The sequence below is a fragment of the Blennius ocellaris genome (assembly GCF_963422515.1).
Source record: "Blennius ocellaris genome assembly, chromosome: 9".
Classification (NCBI taxonomy): Eukaryota; Metazoa; Chordata; class Actinopteri; order Blenniiformes; family Blenniidae; genus Blennius; species Blennius ocellaris.
In genome coordinates, this window is record NC_137658.1 from 10,285,679 (window position 1) to 10,309,949 (window position 24,271).

The following is a 24,271-nucleotide window of genomic DNA, read 5'->3' on the forward strand; positions in this document are numbered from 1 at the left end:
CATCCCCAGAATTGTTGGGGCCATTTGTAAAAAGCATCTAAACAGGGATTTTTCTTTGTTTGACTGTTGCTAACTTTTGTTATGTATTTTATAGTTATTCACCTATCCTTTTTCTGATTACCATTATACATAGTGGTAAATGTCTGTTTTATTTTATTTAATGTATCTACTTAAGTCTACTTAATGTGTATATATTGGTAAATCTTTTCATTCAATCTGCTTCAAGTTTATTCAACCTTACATTTTGTCATTGTGTTGAAACTAATGAAATAGACTCTTCACATGTATATGGAAAACAAAAGGAAGATTTGTCTTTGTTGATTTTGACTCGCATTCACAGTTTTGGTTACAGTGTAGAGAAGAATATTAGAAAATCACAGAGAGCAAGTATGAGAAGGTAAAATTCATATATTTCAGAACATTCCAAACACATCAAGGCACAGCCTTGGAAAATGCAAAAGTAGTAAAGCCCACTTGAACAAAAATTAATTTAACAGTATGCTTCACTAAAACGAAGAACGTCTAGACAACCGGAGTCTTTTGATCTTCACACTGACATGCATCCATCAGGTGATCCTGGAGATAAGTGAGAGACTCCTGCACATGGAGGGGGAGCTCCTGTCCGAGGTCGGCCTTGGATCTGGATTGGAAGGCCTCCACAGCCTCTTGGACTGCCGGGGCCGATATCACGTCATGTGCCTTGTAGACTAATGTGCTGATTTTTCTTCTTTGATCCATTTTTGAGCTGCATAAGTAACCTGTGGAAAAGGGGTGAGAAAGGTTAGTCAATAACTGAAGAGTTTTCATTAATAAAGTCCCAGTAATGGTGACGTGATTTTTGCATTTATGGGACTGAATGGAGACGTGTGTTTCATTCATATATGGAACCCATCCGGCTATGTGCTCTCTCTCAGTGTGATTCACTCCCTGCTGCTGCATATAGAGCACATCTTCATGTGAAAAGAATCAAAGTCAAATCAAAAGCACACTGCTCACCTTTCATTGCCTTGTTGTAGCTGAACAGCAGCATCCAGAAAAGTTGCATCAACTCCTCCCACTTCTTCCACCTCTCTGTTCCATCCTGAAGAATCCATTCATGGATCAGTTACAACCAGCAGAGAGTCTTAGTCACTAACTTCATTTGGTCAGACATCTTCTAAAAAATAAATGGCTTGCAACTTTACCATCATAAACATACCACATTCTGCCATCACTACATCAGTGGCGGAGCTACACAACAGGATTAACACGGGTGGAAAGAGTGCGATACTCACTGAAGGGTCTGGCATGAGAGTAGAATTCTTTAGAAAGTGAAGCAGCAGACTAAGCGACATGGGCACATCGTGGATCTTCACATCGTGGCATGCATCGTTCAACAGATGTTCCAACAGCTTACATTTTAGCTGCTTGCTTTGTAAAGTCTCCAACAACAACATCCTGTGTGTAAGAAACGGAGTCACATTAAGTGTTGGAGTTGCGTTTCAGCTGCTCGTCAACACAACAGGTTTGCCACTGGGCGCCCCTCACAACACAACCTGGGCAGTTGACCTCTGACCTTTCCGTAAAACCTTACAAACTCACGACATGACAGCCCCTCAATCAGGGAGTCATTTCAATTATGTCACTTCTGTCAGGAATATTGGAAATTGCTTTGGCTGATGAAAATTCCGAAAGGCAATGGCATTAAAAATACTGTAATGAATGGCATATTTTAAAAATGACTTATTGAAAAATATAGTTTATATATAAAGCCATTGGCACCAAGTTCAGAACACTGCAATAAGCGACCGAGCTGAATATCACTGGGAAGGTTGGTTAAAAAAAGGAAAAGAGACACATTTTAACACACTGCAATGTCGTCTCATATCATCAGAACATCAGTGAATCAGTGATAGTTGTTAAAATCAAGTGTCAGACTGAAATGTTTTTGTTCACTGTAATTTTCTTTGTTTACTTTAAAAAAAAATTAAATAAAAGAACCATCTGGTAAAACACAAAACATGCAGGGAACACAATTGATAGCCTTGGACAAAATGATATATAAATGCTACAACACAGATACAGAACAAATCAAGAAAAGAAAAAGAGAAAAAATAAAGAGGCAATCGTCATTGCAAACCTCACTCTATAAAATGTAACTGTTTTAGGAATGAGGCTACTGAGGTTTTTCAGTTGTTTATGAGTTTAATAGATTTGAAAAGCAGTTTAAAATCCACGGGAAAACAACAGAACGTAGGAATTGCTTTCGAACACTTTTGTTTGGGTACGAAACATTTGCTTAGTAGAATGCATGTTCCTTTTGGGACTGCGGGGGAACCTGGAGGAAACCTACGCACACAACAGGGATAACATGCAAACTCCACACAGAACGGCCCTGGGCTGTATTTGAACCCACGGCCTTCTCGCTGTGAGGCTTGAGTTATGAAGAAAATGTGGTCTGTTCATGTTACCTGGTTTCACCTCTCCTCCTCACCTGTGTGTTCGCAGAGGACCAAAACTGATGAGCATGTGGAAGAGCTCCAGGGACAGCTTGGCCGAGCTCATCGCGGGAGATCCGTCCACCTCCAGAGCAAGAGACAGCATCCGTTGGAAGACCGTCACCATTCTGTGGTGGACAAATTGGGAAAAGTAACAATGAATAGAAAATCAAGTAAATGGAGATGACAAACACAGAACCAGCCAGAATGAGAAAATGTGCTGTTCTTTCCTTCCTTCTGCTCAGGCTGACATGTTCAATTGTTTTGGGTGATTTACCTAATATATTCATCTCTCTCCCTGGTCATCGTGTTGCTCTCTTCACATTCTGTTGATTTTGTGATGGCAGAAAACAGCAACTTGATGACATCCCTATGAAGAACAACCAAAGGAAGAAAAAAAAACATTCAAGAAACTGCTCTATATTTACACAAATGGCACTCGTCCACTGGCTTCAACAAACAGATTTATTCAATTTCTCCTACTTGGAATCTATTTTACTGGGGTTTTATGGGGTCTAGCAAACCGTTCAATGTCCAAAGGTGTAGTGGTAAGCACTCTGGCCTAATAGGTCCAATCCAGGCATGAGGGTCTTTTCTAAATGCATTTATTATTTTTGACAGTTTGCATGTTCTCCCTGTGGGTGAGGGAATTTTATTCTGCTTTTGATGAAATCCTCAGTCCTAAAACGAGCATTCCAGGCTAACTGGTACGTCTAAATTGCCTGTAACTGGGAATGTGACAGTTTTGTGACTGCTTGTCTCTCTGTGTTCACCCCGTGATGAGCGTTTGAGTAGTGTGACTTTTACCCTCTGCCCATCACCACTGGGGTCAGCTCAAAAGGCTCTATGTCTACAAGTTGCACAACGTTGTACAGAAGACAGATGGATGGACGTAAGAAACAAGTTAAAGCAGCTTTGAGTGGCCTAAAGATAAAACAAGTTTCCTTCGACCTAAAGCTGGACTGAAAAGCTCACCCTGTCAGGCTGCGTGTCCTCTTGCTGTGAGGGCTGTATTTTAGAAAATATCACCGATAACACATTAACAAACATTATTTGGCCAAAAAGTACAAACCTGCACATTTCAACAAACTGCCGTGTCGTCTTACTCGTTCATGTAGTTTGAAATGAGAGTGTCTGCTCGACCCGACGAGGCACTAGATGTTATTGAGCTGTGCGGGTTTTACCTTGCGTCTGAGCCGAGACTTGTCAAGTCAGATCTGACAACCCTGGTTGTCGATTAAGCAAACACACCGCGTTGGATTCCATTAGCTTCGCATGAGCTCCATCTAAAGAGAGTGAACGCACACTAAAGATACCAGCTCCTACAAAGTCCCGAGAGCTGGCCGAGGACTGCAGAAGCACCACCGGTTGATATGAAAGCTGTGCAGCCGTCAAGACACGGTGCGGCAAAAACGACACACAGCCTGACCGCGAGCTTGTCCTTTCTGCAATGAGATCTGGAATCGAGCGCACACATTTTGTTCAGCACCTACAAATTTAAGTGCTAATTAAGTATGGACGGAACAGACACAAATATTACACATAATAATACACACACAACTTACGAAACATACACACAAACGATTCCACTACTATAATAGCCTCATAAGCATTAGAACAGAGCAGCAGTGTGCAGTTTGCCCAAAGGGCGCTTTGTTCCCCGGAGTGCAGGAATTTGTAGGATGAATGATCATTTATGAAAACTGCACTTGTTTTGATGAGAGATTAGTTGGCAAACTAAGAAACAGATCGTCAACTAACTTTTAAGTCCAAAGATGTCCTTTATCGTTATACTGGCCTGTAATGTTAATACCCACCGGACCCGAGAAAACTGGTGACGACATGACAGTGTCGCCTTTGCGATTGAATGGGGGAGGGAGGATGGACAATTGTTGGCATGAAAGTCATCTTCTAAAGTCTGTATGATGTACTCCAGAAGCATGCGCACAACCTCACTACAGTGCTTCTCTGCACTGTCCTGATGAGAAAAGAGAAGAGCAGAAAGGGAAAAAAAAGTGTAAACAATCTCAGTAGCGCCAGTATTACTTTATTAGTCTATTTTGAAACCAGAAATGCCGACGCACATCTGACAAGCAGAAGTGATGACGGTGTATAAAGTGCTACAATCACTCAGTGTTATTGCACATTTGAAGATTTTGCTATCTGGCGCTGTACCTGATTTGCCATGACTGAGGTCAGTAATTCCCAGTCCCAAGGAACTGTGGATTTATCAGCCATGTGATGTCTGTGAACAAAAAAAAAAAAGAAAAAAAGAAGAAGAAGATAGAAAGAGGAGACAAATTAGAAATCTGGGTAAACATGAATGATTAATGCTTTCCGATCTACTGTACTTCTCTTTGCGAGTGCTCTGACCTCTGTGTCCTCATGAGCAGATTAAAGGCCTGCACACGGTGGTGTTGGGAACACTGACGGTTGAGCAGGATGCCATGGAGGAGGTGGGCGGTGATGTCGCCGGGGAGATAGTAGCCAGGCTGAAGCAGGTCAAACAGCAGCTGCAATGTGCCCTCTGGGTAATTCACTTCAATGGTGGTGTAAACCTGACACAGCCTCAGACGGCTCAACATTTCTGGAGCTCCAACAACTTCATCATCCTCATCAAACTAATCAAAACAAATTGAATATAATGAGATATGTGATAAACAGAAGAAAAACAGTCAGAAATATGTGATTGAAAAGAGAAGTTACACACTAGATCTTGACTTGGTCGGGCCATAAACCTCTTGAGTGCGACTGGAGACACATAATGCAGATCTTCTCCCTGGACCGCCCTGAAATCTCTGCCAAAACTCCTTTCCTGATTCATATCCTCAACGTCAATCTCTTTCTGCCAGTCTTCAAACACCAGACTGTCATTATCAGCAGTGTCGTACAGGTCAGCCTCTGACTGCCCTCCAAGATCCATTTCAGTTTCTTGTATTAAACAGGTTGGTGGTGGATCAATATCGCTCTTGATATTAGTGAATCCACTCAGAGAATCCAAGTTGAAAAGCTCAGACGAGTGCAGTCTCATAGGGGAGTGGGGGGATGAGTGACCAGAGGAATGGCTTTGGTGGGCTTCACTCTTTTTTTGATCCTGAGAAGGAGAGACAGTTGGAGAGGAAATCATCATGGAGGAAGAGCAGTCAGCCTTTTTGTTGTCCGGTGAGGCTACAACAACATTTCCATTTGAGCAACAAGGCTCGGCACTCCTTTGTGGGTGCTGAGACTCTTGGGCTTTTAATTTTGTCCCTGTAACCACCTTACTGTTGTCTTGTTCCAGTCCCATGTGTGATAAAGTCCCATTCACAGGGGGACCGGGGCTGAGGGAAGACTCCGTCTGACCAACATGTGACGTAGTAGCGGTCCTTAAATCAGTAAAACTATGTTGGGTTTCGCCGATGGTGTTTAATCCTTTCTGGCACAGTGGCGTCTGTATGCAAACTTTGGTTAACTCCACAGAGCATCTGGATGTTGTCAGCTCTGTTAAGTGAGAGTAAATAACAGGTAATCGTGTCAACTTGACAACCGGCTTGTAAAGACAAGGAAGTGCGTCAGAGTTTTGCTGTTGATTCGCCTTTTGCCTCTTTGGCACATTGCCTTGCACTGGGGCCGAAGCAGTGGAGCCGCTTACAGAGGTTACCTTCTGGTTAAGATCCTCGTTGTTGGCGATATCTAAAACTGTACTTCCCAGAGTCATTTGGCAGTCAGGTGATACATTGTCTGTCTCCAGGTCTCTCTCAACAGTCTCAGTCAAGTCTATGACGGTTGCAGAGTTGGACTTGTGTCTTTTGCGCAGCTTGAGATGTGGAAAACACCATCGTGGATCCGTGAGATCAACATAGTGCTGGTAAAGAAAAAGAAAAAGGGGTTACTTGGACAATTGTAGAAGAGATATGCATTCTATGCATGCAGAGATAGTGAACATATTCTGATACACTGAGTGGCACTATATGTTAAAGTGTGCTCCTTACTCACAGTAAAACTCCAGACTCATCTTGTTTCCACCCAACAGGTGGAGAACTTTCATTTCTCAACTTCTGCACGTGAGGTTACGTTCAGTTTGGTCAGCTATCGCACATGTCACACCTGAACATGTCCCTGTAGCAACACATAGCTAACAGTAGTTCCTATTGCTACACTATACACACATACATTGGTTTGTATATTTGTTTGTACATTTTATTTAACAAAACTTTATTTGCAACCGAGAAAAAACCAAGGAGAAGACTCTGTCCTACTAGTTAAATGCCTCAGTAGTGAGATATATTTTACACTCTAAAACATCTCTCACCATCTCCCTACAAAGTTCATTCAGCTCTTCTGGTAATGTAGCTGCCATATTGTGAAACTCGTCAGGCCAAAGCAAAAGCTTTGACGTGATTAACATTTGCCCCGGCCTCTGACTTTGCTGGGAGGGTTTGACAGATTAAATAAATTCATGAAGCAGTGCAACACGGAGCTTTAAATAATTAAATATATATATATATATATGCATATTTATTTATTCAATTTGGGCACTTTCGTCGCAATACATGTTGCTGCTCTATTATTGTAACGGAGATGTTTGACCACAAGGTGGCACTGTACTGATATTTACTATGGTCTTCACTATTTTTTAGAAGCACCCGTCTATGAAATGCTTTGTGAAAGAAGGTGGGGTCAAACTCACTGGTTGAGCTATTAATACATACCTGAACAGAATGCTTAATTGGACATCGAGCAGCAAGATTGGGATAGTTTCTTATTTGCTTTTTTATTTGGGACTTTGTGTGGTCTCCACAATTTCTCAAATACATTTTCAAAATATTTGTGAATTTTGTCCCGACCCAATCTCTGCGTTGTGGTTATTTTAAAATTGGAACTTCAGCAGTCCACTGTTGCACTGCTTCCTGCATGACTCAGAATCACCATGTTTGTCTCCTCATAAGTTCTATTTTTCTGAGACAAGAAACAAAAGTGAAAGTTGGAGAACATACTTTGAAGTACTGAGAGTAAAACAAAATGGAACATCGGGTTTCATTCTGGTTTGTTTTTGGAAGCCTGAATGCTTGTTTCCTTCGACAGATATGTCAACACTTCGTTCATGGTCATTCAGAGTCAAACAGTTAAAACCGGACATGAAGGTTAAACCAGACGAAACGGTTAAACTGAACCACATTGTTGAAATCGTCCAAAAATGTTGAACTGAACAAAACAGTCAAACCAAACAAACCGGTTCAACCAAACTAAATAGCTAAACTGAACAAAATTGGTGTTTTGGTTCAACTGGTTACCCTGTTAACTGGTGACCAAATTCTTTTAACAGCAGTTATTAAAAACATGGCGGAAATTTGCTGCCGTTTTGGCAAATGGCATTTATGATACACTTTAAAATCTCAAACCCTTTGCCAGTCTTATTTTATTTAGTATCTGTTGCTGTTAGCAGGAATGGCAAAATCCTAAGTAAGTTGGTCAATGGACCAGCTCTTCACCCTCTCGCAGATTATCGAGGGGTCATGGGAGCTTGCCAATACAACCTACGTGTGTTTTGTGGACTTGGAGAAGGCTTATGACTGTGTCCTGTGGGAGGTGACATGTGACATGTCTTGTGGGAGGTGTTAAGGGAGTACGGAGCCCTGGAACCACAGCTGCAGGCAATCCGTTCTTTGTGCTCCCAGTGTAGACTTGTTCACGTTGATCACTGGCCTCTGCCAGGGCTGCACCCCTTTTGGCCTCAATGCTGGACGGGGTGTCAAGGTGCATACCGGCATCGTGTTACATGAGGGCCTACAGCGTTCACTGGAACGGTTCACAGTGTGCCGAGTGTGAAGCGATTGGGATGCAGATCGGCACCTCCAAATCTGAGTCCATGGTCCTCTCAAGGAAAAGGAATGAATGCCCTCTCCAGGTAGGGGGTGGTGGACCTTCCTCAAGTGGAGGAGTTTAAGTATTTCGGCATCATATTCAAGAGTGACGGGAGGAGGGATTGTGAGATGGGCCATAGGTTTGGACAGGTGGCTGTAGTAATACAGTCACTGTACGCTCTCCGTTTACCAGTCAGTCGACACCCCCACCCTCACCTTTGGTCATGAATTTTGGGTCATTACCAAAAGAATGACCATTGAGCCAGAACTCCACATTGAGAGGGGCCAACTGAGGCGGTTGGGGCATCTCATGAGGATGCTCCCTGGTCGCCTCCCTTTAGAGGTCTCCCAAGCTCAGGACACCCTGGATAGATTATATCTGTTGCTTGGCCTGGGAGCATCTCGGGGTCCCCCCAGAAGAGCTGGAGGAAGTTGCAGGGGACAGGGACGCCTGGGCTTCTCTGCTCTCTATACTGCCACCGTGACCCCAAACCGACTAAGCAGGAAAGAAGATGGACGGACGGATAGACCAGTTGACAAGGAAACCAGTTAATACGTCTAAACCGAAAAAAAACGGTTAAACGTGACAAAAAAAATCCCTAAATAAGCTGCTCCTGCAAACAAACGTAATTATGTGTTTTAAATACTATATTAGTTCTGACAGAGACGAGACGTCAAACTACTTTCAGTCGGTTCACCTTAATATTCAAATGAGCAACATGTCGAGGAAAAGTACCTACCGCACACGTCCGGTCTCTGGAGGATTCACTGTCGCTACGGTGTGGTTTTGGGGAAGGTTGACATGAACTGCCACAGCCGAGTGCCACCAAAAACAATAACAATAAAGAGGAAACAGAAAGATGTGACTCACGTTGATGACGTCACCGGCGACGTCCACCCGCACGTCGGACAGCGGCAGCGGGTCCGTCCTGGTGAGGCGATGGTTGTAGACGCCGACGATTTCCACGTCTGACTCACATGAGCTGATGCTGATCGTATCATCCATTGCTCCTCCACCCCCTCCTCCACCTTCTCTCCCTTCATAGTAAACCCCGAAGACAGGAGCTGTCGTCTGCCCCCATGTTCACCAACAGTCACATGGCGCAGGGGCGCGTCACCTATAACTTCTTCCCGATTGAACGCTGTCCGGCTCCGCTTTGCTTTCGACTCTGTCTATGTCCCGTATCGATCACATGCAAAGCAATCGCAATTATTCCACGGAGGGTCCCGAAGTCACGTTTCCGGGCTTGGATGACTTTTCCTCTGTTTGTCTCGAGGATCGCGGTCAACTGGCGTATATCGCCATCTGTCGGACTGGAGGAGAAACACTGCTTATGTCTTCATCTGGAGGGAAATAATGAAGCCTTTTCTTTTTTCTTTTTCTTTTTTTCTTTTTTTTTTAAGTAACTAAAATATCAATATTGTGCCTGTTTTGCACATGTCACACGGCCTCGCATGTATTCCTGCAATAAATGGAGAATTGTTTCTGCTGATCTTCTGAAAAGCACTTGCTCTTTTGGAATTTTGTAGGCAGATTAGTCAGAATGCTGCCCAGAAGACTGCAATGTTTATGAGCAGAAGACCCGCACACAGGGAAGCCTTTTGGGCATAATATGGCAACACAGCCCCATATATGCACAATATATGCTTAATGATATATTCCAATATATCTTATAACACAATATATCTTCCATGAAGAAGTTCCAACAGAAAAGCTAAAGAGCAACATTTGACTCAGGAGTAAGAGGTTGCAGGCCTTTTTTCGGTGGTCCAGCCTGACTTTATGTTCTATAGGTCAGAGCAGTAAAATTATGACATAATACAATGATGACTTAACATTAGAGTTGTGACAACAAAAACATATATACATTAAGACAGTCCAGTCAGTTCAGGTTAGTTGTTTTTACTGCTATTCGGGGTTCATTGTCAGCATCACTCAGACAGCATGTGCCTTTTATAACAGCCAAAATGACTCCAATGCACAACAGACAAACTTTCAGAACTTGGTCTCCCCTAAGGAGATGAAAAATTAGCAACAATAATTATAAATGAAAGTTGAAACTTCATTATTTTCAGTTTAGTTTCACTTACAGTGAAATATTGTACATTACCAGTTGGAAAAACAATTGTTATGTCTAATATGCCTGGCAGCATGAAAGTGTCTGGTGTAATTTTTGTGTTATTTGATAAGCAATTCTCATGCAAACAATCAATATATATGATCAAATACTCAAAGTTGTGAATGCTAATTATACATGTAAAAGCTCGGCGATATAGTGTTCACTCTTGTTAACCTGGAGGCTTATACATGTAAAAGCTCGGCGATATAGTGTTCACTCTTGTTAACCTGGAGGCTTTCCAGATGAAATTATGAATTTGGTTACATAAATCAGTCATTCAAGATTGACTGTCGATTGGATAATCGGATTAAAAGGCTAAAATAAAGACCAAACATTCACTGAGTTTATGTGATTGTGTGTAATGTCACACATCGCCACTGGAGTGCACTCACGCTGTGCAAAAGACAGGGATTTTTACAGATAAGTCCATGAAGAAAATATTGAAGAAATTAAATTAAAGATCAAATAGGTATTTATTAAGTTTTTCAATGATACAAACACATTTTTCTGTAGTTTTTCTTCCAAAGAGAAACAGATGATCTCTCTTCTGATCATGAAGAGAGACAAATGAAATAAACATACACTGAAGCCCTAAAACTCTTTCAAATGACTGCAGTCCGAATTCAAACTGGAAAAAAAGAATGTTTCAAAACGGTCATTATCGTTAAACTGGTCATGTTACAATAAAATCAACAGTGTTTAAAGGCAGAGCGACAGGGAAAAGATGGATTGCCACTGGTATGTTCCACTCTGTGCGACTTAATTTTTTTAAGGAGCATATTGCCATCAAAAGCTGCTTCCTGTTGATATGACGCCGTGTTTCACATCCACATCCTCAAGTGCTAACTTTATAAGAACATGGCAATCACGATAAGCTGTAGAAAATGAGAGCCCGGAAGTTGGTGACTTCAAGCCTTGTGGTGTTTTATTTAAGCACAATATCTCTGCGTCAATAATTCATATCAAACTAGTTTTTGAATTTTGTTTAGTGTTTTTCCATCTTGTGTAATGTATTGTGGACACACGATTTTCCGGGAAAAGAGAAAAGGCCATTTTGTAAGTTGGGCTGTTTTTCTATGAAATGTAAATTTTTGTCCTGCCGTCTCATGTAATTGGATGAAAGGAGCTATTAATTGCAAATGCCTCTAACCATTACACCCAATGAAGAGTATGAGGCTGGATGAGTCATCGTAGTCAGACGTACACAACCTCCTGACATCTATTCAGCAATGTCAGTACTTTCTTGGGATGGGTAATGTCTGTGTTTATGAGCCGTGTGTTTGCGCTCTCACTTTTGTTTCTTTATTGTTCTCCGAGTGTCATCGGTTCTGTAAATCGTGCAAAACCTAGTTTTGCATTTAAAGATGTACTAAATATTCAAGTTATTGGTCCAACACACAGAAGTAACCAGTGCCAAGTCCTTTTGTCAGCCGTGCTGTGTTATTACGATCAGTTGATTAGCTCTGAGAACACATATATTTTTATAATGTCACAAGTGATTCAGCTGGAAGAGGTGATCTAAGTTCAGTTAGGCTGACAAGCAAAGCTATGGAGACATTTGAAATCCCAGATGAACCCCAAAACACTCTGCTGCCCATACATGGACACAAATTAAGGGTGAAATATTTTATCAGCAACAGAGCATGCAGTTTCCTGTTGGATAAAGTATGTCTGCACTCGTTACTAATTACTTGTATTAGAAGATGTCTAATATGAGGCCAACTGGCTGGATCTGTGAATAGTATTAGGCAGAAAATAGAGAACTGTGCAGGTTTCAAGGGAGATGGAAAAATCAAAAGGCTTAGTTTGAAATCTATTTCATAAGCATTAATATCGTCTATTTATTTGCTTTCATTCTTTCTTTCTTGTTTTACCTCTAAAACATTGGCGACCTACTTGACTGGAGCCATAGTGTGGCTTTAAGGAGTCAAACAAAGTAAACACATTGTGTTGATCAGAAGCGTTAAGTTACAACTTATCCTCAGGCAGAATCCGTCTGATGATTCTGTCACGTTTCGGTCTGTTTTCTCAGCTCAGTACATCTTGGCAGTGTCCTTGGATGTAACAGAGAGACGGGGTTTGGCTATTTCTGTCCAGCCTTCTAGAAAAAATATCATTGATGTGTTGGGCATCCTCATACAACATTTTCCTGAAATGTTCAGGTGGTTGTTTGGGCAGCTACTGATCTATTTTGGATTCTCTTGCTGAGTCAACAGTGACAGACAAACCTGCAACACTCAGTCTGTGCAGTGAAATCCTCTCACGACACTGTTTGCTTCAATAAGAATACTGTATGTAGGAAATCAGACAGACGGCCTGTTTTCATCAGCAGCCCAGCGTGGCGAATGGCTCTCCATCGGACGTGAACAGTTCTTCCATCACGCTAATAATATCATCCATCCAGTCATCAGTCCTGACCTGGATTGTGAGGTGGTCAGCGCTCATCCCGGCAACGAGGGACTATCAGTGAAGCACTTATTCATTCACACCTGGAATGATAATAATAATAATCCATGCATCCTGTCTGCTGTCCTGCTTTACCCAAATCGGGGTCGCAGACCGCTAAGAGCTGACACCAACCAATTTTGGGTGAAAGCAGGGTGTGTCCTGAACAGGCTGCTAATCCATCACAAGGAAAACACAGAGAGACTCACAATTACACACACACACACACACACACACACACACACACACACACACACACACACACACAACTACACTATATTTAAATGCCAAACAGAAAATATAAACAATGATGATGATGATGATACATTTTTATTTTGAAGTGCCTGTCGAAGGGTTGAAAAGAGGCTTTTATCTGAAAAACAAACAGAAAAATATACATCAACAATATTTATATTAAAAAAAGAGCAATAGATTACAAGTGAAATGTTTCGACCAGTTTCAGTAGTGTCCATGCACTTTTAGTGCTCAGACCCTCATAAAACTAACTACATCCAGTCTTGGAATGGCATTGTTTAGTCTAATTTATAAAGAAAAAAAAGTGGGTTGTCTTGAGTTCTGCATTGAGGTTTTATGTCATGGACCGACATTACTGAGTTTAGGAGCAGAGTGGGACAAAGTTCAGCCACTCAAGGTTAAAAATATAGACTTCTGACCAATTTATTGAAGATGTTTATCTTTAGATAGTAGGAGGAGATAGATACACCCAGAGAAAATGCACACAGGCAGAGGATGAAAACGCAAACCCACTATGCAAAGTCTTAATTCAAATCTGGACCTTCTCACCAAGGAGCAACAATACTAACCACTGTAACACTGAGCCGCCCTTGTTGTGATAAAGGCATCAGCACTCGAAGGGTTAATAAACAAAACTATCTAAGAGAGGCAGCCAAGCATCCTGGGAACACTTATCCATCCTGAGTCTTGCAATAAATAAAGATCCAAGAACCTTGCATAGTTTTCTTTATTTTTCACGAGTTTCATCTGAAAGTTAGAAACATTTCAAAGAGTGGAGTCAGTGCTTGAATTGAGTTTATGCCCAAAGGCGTTAAACTCACTCAGCATGGAAAATCACGTACGCTTCATTTCACCACAGAAGAAGAAAGAAAATATTGTAATAGAAAATGTGAGGGTCTCCCTAAGACAGAAGGCACACTAATACAAGTGTTAAACGTAAAAAAAAAGCAGATTTCCACAAGAGAATCATTAGTTGTTACAATAAAATGCGAATTACTTTTGCTCTCAGATATGAGATCAGGTGATGAGAGATGGTAGCAGAAAAGCTCACAAATGTTGCCCTTTCCTGTTCCAGCCAGACGGTCGTGACACTGATCGAGGCCAACAGTCTTCTGCTGTCTCATCCCATTTATCAGAACATGAATAATAGTTAAATAAAGCATCGGTGGACAAACATTATCTCGAGGGGAACTCCATTCTTGGTAAAAAGAAACACAGGCATAATTGTTTCAAATGCACAATCAGTGTTATTCATATCTGAAGACGGACTGTCTGACAAGTGAGAATTTTGGAAAAATATCAATATCAAAATGTTTTGAAAATGGAAAAATAAAGCAGGAACTGTATATTCTTCCACTTTGTGTAGCAAGCCGAGTACACTCGGGGGCACTCACTGACATCCCTAAGAATAATACTTTGTGAGGTAAAAGAGAAAAACACCTGAAGGGAAAGCAAGGTAGGATTTCCTTCTCTCATTTAAAAAAAATTATAATTTAAGTCAGAAGAGGCAATTTATTATATTCGTGAAACTCCTGTTTAGACAAAGCAGGAGAGAAGTGTATGCACATTTAACTCAAGAATAGGCACTACTATCAATAAATATACTGAAATTATTGAAAGGTCAAAGCAAATAAGTAAATCAAGTAATAATCCACAGTTGGATCCAAACATGATGCACTTTACCGAAGGTAGATTTAAAGTAAATACAGACAATCTTCTGGAATTCATTTTTAAACCTAAATTACCACAGAACATCCTTCTTTCTATCACTAGTCTTTCTCTTCTGGTCTTTAGTTAGGTCATTCGCAGTCTGAGCTGTTTTGTGATTTTGTAGTCACACTGTTCGGTACTATTATAAGAAGTCGTGATTTACCCCCCCTGGTGGTGCATCAGATGAAACACTTGACCGTGTGGAGATCCTGGTTTAAATCCCCGTTATTGCAGGAAGTTCATCCGTTATATAAAATATCAATGGCTGACCCTGTAAAAAAAACAGGATCTTTGACTGCTCTTGTTTTTGGGTTTTCATGTGAAAACGCAGGAAAATAACCAAGTGAGGTCATAGATTTTCATCATTAATGAAATTATGGCAATTAGAGGTCATTATAACAGGGTCTCTTTTAACAACTACTAATCTTTTCTATGTATAAAATCCTTATTATTGTTGAATTGTAGTGACACTTTTTTTTTATTCTATACTGCATTATCCAGTCTCTAGGACTTAGGCCAATCCTAATTATCAATGGGAAAAAGTAGAATATACCCTCAACAGATTGCCAGTCCATCACAGGACAAATGCAGAGGGACAGACTGTCGGCCATGTTATTTATTTAATTACATTTTTGGAATTAATTGTTTGTGACTGTGAAGCTGCACTTTGTCCCTCATAGGATCCGTTTGACTGGCAGAGTGTGGAATAGGTCGAGAGACAGAGGAGACTAATTGTGGACCAGAGCCAAGTGACTCACTCTGCAAATTGTGACCCTGTTGAGAGATCTGACAGCCTCGTGTCTGCAGACTGGCTGCCGGGAAAAATCCCACTGAACTATGGACCTTAACGGAGCTCAATAGCAAAGGCGGTAAGGAAGCATCCAGTCCATCCATCTTCTCGGCTGCGCTATCCAACATAGTTTGGCTTCAAGCTGGAGCCAGTCTTAGTTGACAGTTGGCACAGGTGCTGTGAGCCTGAAGTAGGTTGGCAGTTACAGTCTTGCTGACAGAGAATTTAGATGCCAGTTAATCTCAAACACACATTTTTGGACTGTGAGGCGAAACTGGAGTACACATAGAAGACCTACGGACAGGGAGAACATTGGAACTATGAGAACCTCTGGTATGCAATCAAATTAACTTATTCATGCTATGTGCTTGTTCAGTGATCTGACACATTAATTCTTCCAAATGTATGTTAAGCATTTCCCAGTGTTTTTTTTGTTTCTGAACGTTTCACCAAATAGTTGACTAATATCGCAATGCTCAACTGAGCAGGTGGATTAAAACCTTTTTGAGCTTATTCTTGACACACAGGTCAGCCATCTTCACATGGCTCCACTGCTAAAAGAAGGAATCAGTCAAGAAGCTCAGAATGTGACAGGAGACCCAACAGGACCATCCTTCACTGCTCAGTAATATACTGACTATGACCTGCAGCATCTTTTGTCAGAAGATTAGATCATTTCTCACGTTGTTGCAGCTGCCGTTTTGTAAACATCTCAACAATCAAAAGCTACTATGTCTATGACAGTCTCTCTTGCAGAAATCACAATGATTGTGAGGTTTTTGAAGTACAATTTTGATTAAGTGCATAACCTAAGACCTATTATGAGCCTAAACTGTTATAATCAGAAACTTCACGTCTGCATGTAGACCGGTTCAGTGCCTTGCTCAAGGACCTATTGAATGGACAGATGGGGGATCGAACCCATTGAAAGTCGACCTGCTCTGTTCTAATACAGTCAGTTCCTTATTGCACCATTTATTTCATCGTTTTTTAATTTAATTTCACAATATTATGCTCCAGTGTTAAATTAACTCTTCATAAAAGTTGACTGAATATTTTATATGGGCAAATCGAAATATTTTTTTTAAAATTGTGCCAAAAGTTTTTATTCTGTATCGAGTCGAAATTTAATTTGTAATCTTTTCAGGGCAAACAAAAAACTCCCTAAAACTTTGCTCATTTTTATTCCTGTAAACCATTTATTGCATCTAAGTAAAGTGTACCAAAAGTATTCACAGAGGTAAATCAACAGGGATGCTTTATATGATAATAAAAAGGCAGGATTGTGCTCTGCAGGCTGATGAGAAATAACAGGGAATGAAGCCAACAAAGTCAAATTCTAAATGAATGCTCTAATGAGCGATTGGGCTGGTGACAGACTGGAGAGGGACACCTTGAATACTAACTGTTCCCTTTAAAGAGCTGGGATGTGCACACAGCAGAGACTCGGAGAACTGGGAAGATTTGGACTTAACAAGGATTGTTTTGGGGTAAATTACTTTATTTTCACAGCTGGCATTGGAGTGCAGGGAGCGTACAGACTGCAGCTTCATTTAAAGTCACATAATGTAGCAAGATTAGACAACTCTCAACAGCATCACAGTACCAAGAGTGGAAAAGCAAGAATTTACCAGACTCTGCAGCAACGCTACCTTTAGGATGTTCAAGCACTTTAAAAGAAATGCAGAGATCGGCAGGTTCACAATAACAATGTAAACATGCTGGTGTTTCGAGCAGTGCTGAAGGGTCTGTGTGCATCGGTCCCCATACACTCTCTGGTGCTCCCTCATGGCCATGTACTGCAGGATCTCGAAGGATTGCATGTGGTCAGCTACTTGAACTGACTTCAAAATACACAACAAACAAGCCTGCATGTAACTTTTCTGCTGATAAGCAGTCTGCTTTACTTTACGTTGGAGAGTTTCCATGGACCCTGGCCTGGCATGGTGAGAGGAGTCATTTTTCATTTATCAATGCAAATATTGTGAACATGTCGAAACAATGCAGGCCTTTATATCTGAGCCATTGATCTGTATTGCAAAGTAAATTACACATTTGTTTTGTGCCAGCCAAACAAGTAGTGTTTTCCACATGTTCAGGTCAATCTACTGAAGGCAGTTTTTCTTCTTTTGAAATATTCGTATAGAAAACTAAACACAGAGAAGAATAATGTCTGTCAATGCAGTCAGTGAATATAGTGCATCCACATTATTTGAGCGTTGGATTCATAACATTCAGGATATAAAATACAGCAATTGCTTGCACCATGCTGAACTGGCGATCCCTCCAGGTCTGTTGTTGTCTTTCTCAGACAAAATTAAATAATAACCACATACCCTCACTATGTTACATCCTGTCATATTCTTATTGTGACACTTGATCGCTGTGCTCAACAGTTGTGACAACTTCTGATACAACAGCTGATAAAAAGTGACTGTCTCATATTAATTTTATGATCAAATTACAGTTCCTGTTAAGTTTAAAGTGTTGACTTTTTTCTGTCTTTATTATCACCATCCTCTACTGTGATGTGTGCAAATGTAAAAGAATAGATAAAGTGATCAAGTAATTTCCATTCATGAAACAATAATATCCTCATTTATATTTGATTGTTGTAGTAGTGTAAGAACACCTCATTCAGAAAATAAATGAGCATCATCTCACTAAAACATTCACAACTCTTTGTACTTGAGATGATGTCATTGGATAACTCATATTTTAGTTGATTTAGAATATTTGTGAGTCATCTTTAGACTTCTGAGTTGACTTTTTCAGGAGCGCCTGAGAGGATTTTTCGGAGTTCTCTGTGGATGTGAGGGAAGCAGAACCTCACAACGTGTTGAATTGATACCACTGCTGCAGTCAAAATAAGGTTTGATTTCCTGAGGGTCCTCTTACTCAACGCTGACTTCTTATGCCACATCTTTTATTTCCTGCTCTTGAAACTGAAGCCACAGGATCCACCTTGCAGCTAACCAAATCCCTCCAAGCAGACAGATCACGAGCTGCATTCAGACGGCTACGAATGTGTCCTTTCCATCAAAAAGAGACGGGGAATTTTCTCTCAAGTGTTTGTGCAGGAAGCCTATTCTCTACGGTCCACGAAGGGAATTTTAAAAGGGCCTTCCTCTGCTGTGCACACAACCAACACAGCCCTTTATCAAAGAGCAGACTTTTAAGACACTATTTCTATTCAGAGAGGCTGATGAAATGAGTCAATTAGTTCCTAATTTGAACATATTCAGAGGTATTTTATGATTGGCAGAGTACATAAAATATTGCTTAAACTATTTTAATAAGTAAAGCACCATTTCAAAATGTGTTAAAGCTCTTTTATAATTCCAGACAATAAAGCTATGTACAAATGTGCTGGCTTGTGTGACCTTCAAGGATTTATCAATCTAGTCATGTATGCACAATGCAGTGTGGCGTTGTCCGAAGCAGTGCAAAAGTTTGTGTGAAAGTGAAGTGCTGTTTGTTTGGGACACAGCAAAGGTCAGCAGTCGTGTATTTATCCCCGCTCACCAATCCCAGTGACAGCAGCAGCAGCGACAGGAGGAGAAGGTGGGAAACATGGAAGATGTGTGATTTCTGAAAAAAGAGCATATGAATCACAATGTGGCAGTGTATCTCTCTCTCTCTCTCTCTCTCTCTTCTCTCTCTCTGTCTCTCGCTCTCTCTCTCACACACACACACACACACACACACACACACACACACACACACACACACACACACACACACACACACACACACACACACACACACACACACACACACACACACACACACACACACACACACACACACACGAGGTCCTTCCCACTCTTCTATTCTTCCCTACAGTGCCACCAGTGTTCACATAGACAGGCGCCAAGGATCCTCCGACAAAACACACCTTCAAATAAAGATGCAAATACAGTCTTTAAGTAATCTTACGGGGTCATGCATATATTTCTGTAGGCTGAAACCTCGAAAGAAAATGTTTACTACAACAAATCACCTGCAACCTGAGATGAGGTTTTTCACACACCACCTCGGGCCATTTATTCCTGGAACCTTACATAACATAGCAGTGGGCTCTGCTCGCATCCAGCCGAAACAGCCGCCTCAGAAGAAAACAGGAAGCTAAGAGGATTGAGGCGGCGGAGAAAGCGCAGCCCTGCGTCATCTCTCTATATGGTATCCTCCCAAAGATCTACATATGGCAACATCGCAGGGAGGGGATTAGTTCATTCATCAAAGCACCAACGTGGGGAGAGCAAGCTCAATACGAACTGAAACAAAATGTATTTTGTAACTATATACTCATTTGTAAATCTTATCTTTTTAGTATATTCAGTAGAAGTATATGTAATACATCAATTGACTTGTTCTTATGTTTACGCTTTGTGTCAGTCTCGAGTATGAGAGGTTGCAGCAGCTGTGAATTTTTATCTGCAATTAACGATCCTCATCTCCGATGGCAAGTTTGTGTATAGTTTCATAAATGATACTAAATGTTTCATCCACCACTGTAGTGAGGGTGGAACAAACTTGTTCATCACTAAAAATGTAACAACGTTTAATACAAACTTTGAAGCCATTAAACAAAAGCAAAAGCGTTGGTAGGTAGTCCCTAAAGTCGCTAAAGAAACATTGTCTCCTGTTTGATCTGGCAAGTGACCACTTATACATTTCTTTGTATAATCTTAAAACCATCAGTCGTTCATTTTTATTCAATTCAAATACTATTATTCAGATGATTTCAGAAAGCTACAAAAAAGTCTCAAAATATTTTGTAATGACATTATTTGTTCCTAATGAATTCCCTGGAAAGTGTCAAAACACTGACATTGAGAGTATATACGTGCCATATTATCATCATATTATCATCACAGTTTTTTCAGACTAATGACAAAATCAAAGAAAAAAAATGAAATAATTTTAATGTAAACTTAATTTTAACATCATGTCATAGTTTATTGTAATGTTTAAAACCAATGTATGATGGACACGCCACACAAAAATGTGACTTTTGGCTCCCGTCTTTACTAGATCTCCTTTTCTCAAAAGTTTTACCTCAGTCAGGCTTTGTGCATAAAATGGTGAATACATTTAATTCCAAAAAGACGAGATCGCCCGTAGGTGTGAAAGTGATTGTCTGTATTCCAGCGCAGATATCCTGACTCGGAAAAGCAGTAGAGAGAATGCACGGTAGGAAGACCAGTCAGTAAAAATAGTGTGTGGGTGCAGACTGTCAATAAGAATGTGGAAGAAAATAAAATGGCGGCAAACACAGGACTTATCTTTTCTGTCTGCATTTCAGTTTGTGTTTCTAAAGTTGTATCATATCACTCCTGGGTTGCAAACACAGACTGGTTGCAAAAGACTTTGTCTGCACAGAAACTGAGGTATTTATGATGAAATAGTGTACTATAGTAAAGTCAAGGTGAGGCTTTGTGGCAACAATGTTTCAGAATATCTAAATTCAAAGAAACCTAAAAGTTGAAAACACTATTCAACAACAGCAGTCATGTAAAAGGCGCCTATTTATCATGCAAAGAGTAAAAACTATTTATTTTTGATAAATGATGTTATTATCATATATATTCTCACATCACATCTGCACATTGACGGGCACCTTCTTTGTGGTAATTTATTATGAACCTGAAGATGGACGACACCACAATTACCTCAGTAGGTGAGAATAACCACATGTGAAACCGTTGCTTTGCAGTGAAACGGTGTTCAAAAATCATAATATTAATAATCACTGCTAAGCTGATGAATAAATCCTGGGGGCTGTAATTATCACCAAAAGCATTACCTGCTGGCAGTGGGACAAGTTGTCAAAACATGGTGCACATTTAATGATTGATGATTGATATTCTAGAAGTCATTTGGGGTGACTGTGAAGACAGTGAATGAATCTGGCATCTGCGTCATACTGGGGTCATGTCTGTCATAAGTGTGTCAAGCATGTCACTTACTAAATAGCCTATCAGCATTGTCTGACTGATGAAGACGTAAACTTTTAACTGGAAGCCGTCATCGTGGGCCCGCTCTGGTTGGGCTCATCAGCAGCTACTCTCACATGACTTGAATTGTAATGAATTGCTCTTGAAAGCAAGCGACTAAACAGTCCATTAAACCTTCTGATAAATAACTGTAAGCAAAAACACACTTTTTTAAACAAAATGTATGCACTTGCTTCCAGTGAATAAGCAATTTTAAATATAGTATTACCTGAAGTGCAGATATGGGTATTGACCATAGGACACATCCCATTATGGTAAATGTAGTTGTCTAAAAATTCGACAATACATTTGGAGTTATAATATTATTGTAACATATTTTCAACACTTCCCTCATCTGACTTTCTTCTTTACATCAATCATATATGCAATAGATACTCAAGGTTGCAGTCAAAATCCCCTTCCACTTCTCACATTCAAGCAAAGCCAATTCATCAAATGGTTGTGAGATTTGATTTGTGCAGTTTGTCACGACGAGGAAAAAGCTTTAGCTGCTCGGAGCCAAAGCTGTGGGACAAGCAGGTATTCGCCCCTCATTAGTGCAACATAACAGGAAGCTGGAGGCAAAGTGGCAGGATGCTCAGTATTGTTACATTTCTAGGAATCGAATATGTGGAAGGCTGGACTTAATGCATATATAATTAATCCTCATGTTTGCAATCATAACATGATTCTTTGCGATTACCTCACAACATTCAGACAACTATAGTATGAAATTAGGCATGACTGTATCAATGTCAATGCAAGTGTGTTCTCTCGATTTTTCTTTTCTTTAATTTCTGAAGATGTAAAATATCCTACTCAAATTCTGTAAACAAGCATTTCGTGAGATAACATCAGATACCACTGAGAGTCAGATGTCTATTACCTCATAAGCCAGAGCAAACAGAATTGTTAGTGCCCATTTGGCCTCAAATGATATTTTGCAGTAAAGTTGTGATCAAATATGAACCATAAACAGGATTTTATTGAATTGTTTGTCAGTTCTGTCAGTAATGTAGCAGTTGCAATGAAAGTCTCAGTATATTTCAATGTAATATGAAACTAATGTCTTCATGATCTCTGCTGAGACTTTTTTGCTTTGTGTTGTCTCATTGTATTTCTACTTTGACTGGATTCATTAGTTTGCTTATGGCTCTTCCATATCAAGGAAAGTAGTGAAACAAAACAAAAATGTGTTGTTCAATCCACTATCTTAAAACAGAACAACAAGATGTGTTCATTTACGATAACTGTAACAGAATTTCTTTATTTGCCCTGAGGTCATAAAGTCAGACAAAACAAAAAAAATATGTTTTTTCTGCTTGTAAGAGCTGTGTTTGTGTTGAAGGACACAAGTTTCAGAGGTCACTGTTTAGATTTCATTTAATGCACCCTTTAGGGGTCTAAGTCTGCTCACCAACAGTTTTCTGTTGTTTGCTTTAAAAAGACCCCTGACTGGAATTGTATGTGCCTTTTTTTCTGGTGCTTTTATATCATAGCATTTATGCCTTGGCGTACATGTTATATAACTAAACCTACAGGGGCAGACAGAAGCTTTTCAACAAGAGGTAGTTTACTACACTAGAAAAAAACTAAACTATGCAGTTTTTCAGTATACATATCAGAAACATGTTTTATTAACATGAGGATATTGAGTTTCTTGTTGTTAAATAGTTCATTCTAATACATGGTGTTCAGATATTATGAATACATGGGATTCAATCTACTTAATATGAATAGATGGAAATGTGGGACATAATTAAATTACATTAACGCAACAAACTATGTTTGTGTTTGTGGACATGACTGAGAATAGTTTTTTTCAGTGTATGATCACCTCCACTGTGTCTCTAAAGAGTGATTACATATTGTGTTGGAAGACTGAGAATGCACACAAATAAAGGTCTCCATCAAAGAGGAGAACCAAAATAAATATTTCACAAAATTCCATTGGAAATGAAGTGCAGATCAGTCAATAATGGCTATTTTACTTTGAACACAGTGCCCTTCTAATTGGTTCCCCTGTAGGGCTCATAAATGTCAAAGAAACCTCCTGTTGTGACAGTTCACCTCAGAGACATCAATGATTCTTTAGTGGCCATGTCACCTAAACATGGGTGATGTTTATTGGTAACACCTTTTTTAATGTGCCAGACAAATTAAAGGAACTCCATTTACAAGGCCTGATAGGCTGATATTGACTTGTTACTGTGAGGAAATATCAAACACACAAGTCCATGAGGTCGCCAGAAGAGAAACACCTCCAGAAATTTCAATCCCAGTTGTCAGCACTCTCTCTCACTCTCTCTCTCTCTCTCTTCTCTCTCTCTCTCTCTCTCTCTCTCTCTCTCTCTCTCTCTCTCTCTCTCTCTCTCTCTCTCTCTCTCTCTCTCTCTCTCTCTCTCTCTCTCTCTCTCTCTCTCTCTCTCTCTCTCTCTCTCAAGTTTAGAAATGGGCTTGTCCTGTGCGTGATGTCACCTCACTCCCGTGAGGTCCACCCACAGTGAACATCTCCTGTTCGTCTCCCTCCAACACAAAACAATTCAATAGAACGCGCAAGCTGCGTTACGCACGGTGACGCGGAATCTGCGGAGGAACTGTATTCACAGAGCCTTTGGATTTGAAACTGTTT

General features: G+C 40.4%; 1 protein-coding gene across 1 annotated transcript; it reads right to left on the reverse strand.

Moving 5' to 3' along the window:
• simc1 (SUMO interacting motifs containing 1) lies at positions 1 to 9,552 on the reverse strand. The gene is made up of 10 exons (XM_080501948.1): positions 9,192 to 9,552; positions 5,188 to 6,321; positions 4,851 to 5,098; positions 4,653 to 4,722; positions 4,295 to 4,455; positions 2,755 to 2,847; positions 2,474 to 2,605; positions 1,275 to 1,437; positions 997 to 1,081; positions 1 to 758 (listed from the first exon to the last, which is right to left on the reverse strand). Exons 1-10 carry the CDS (start codon positions 9,324 to 9,326, stop codon positions 523 to 525), a joined length of 2,457 nt encoding a protein of 818 aa, XP_080358074.1. The 5' UTR covers positions 9,327 to 9,552; the 3' UTR covers positions 1 to 522.
• Positions 9,553 to 24,271: the final 14,719 nt, after the last annotated feature.

Coding starts and splice junctions, on each gene's coding strand:
- simc1 (XM_080501948.1), bottom strand. CDS start 9,326: ATGGATGATACGATCAGCATCAGCTCATGTGAGTCAGACGTGGAAATC. Junction 5,099..5,187: donor CCCGACCAAGTCAAGATCTA/GTGTGTAACTTC, acceptor TGTTTTGATTAG/TTTGATGAGGATGATGAAGT. Junction 1,082..1,274: donor CTCTCATGCCAGACCCTTCA/GTGAGTATCGCA, acceptor TGGATTCTTCAG/GATGGAACAGAGAGGTGGAA.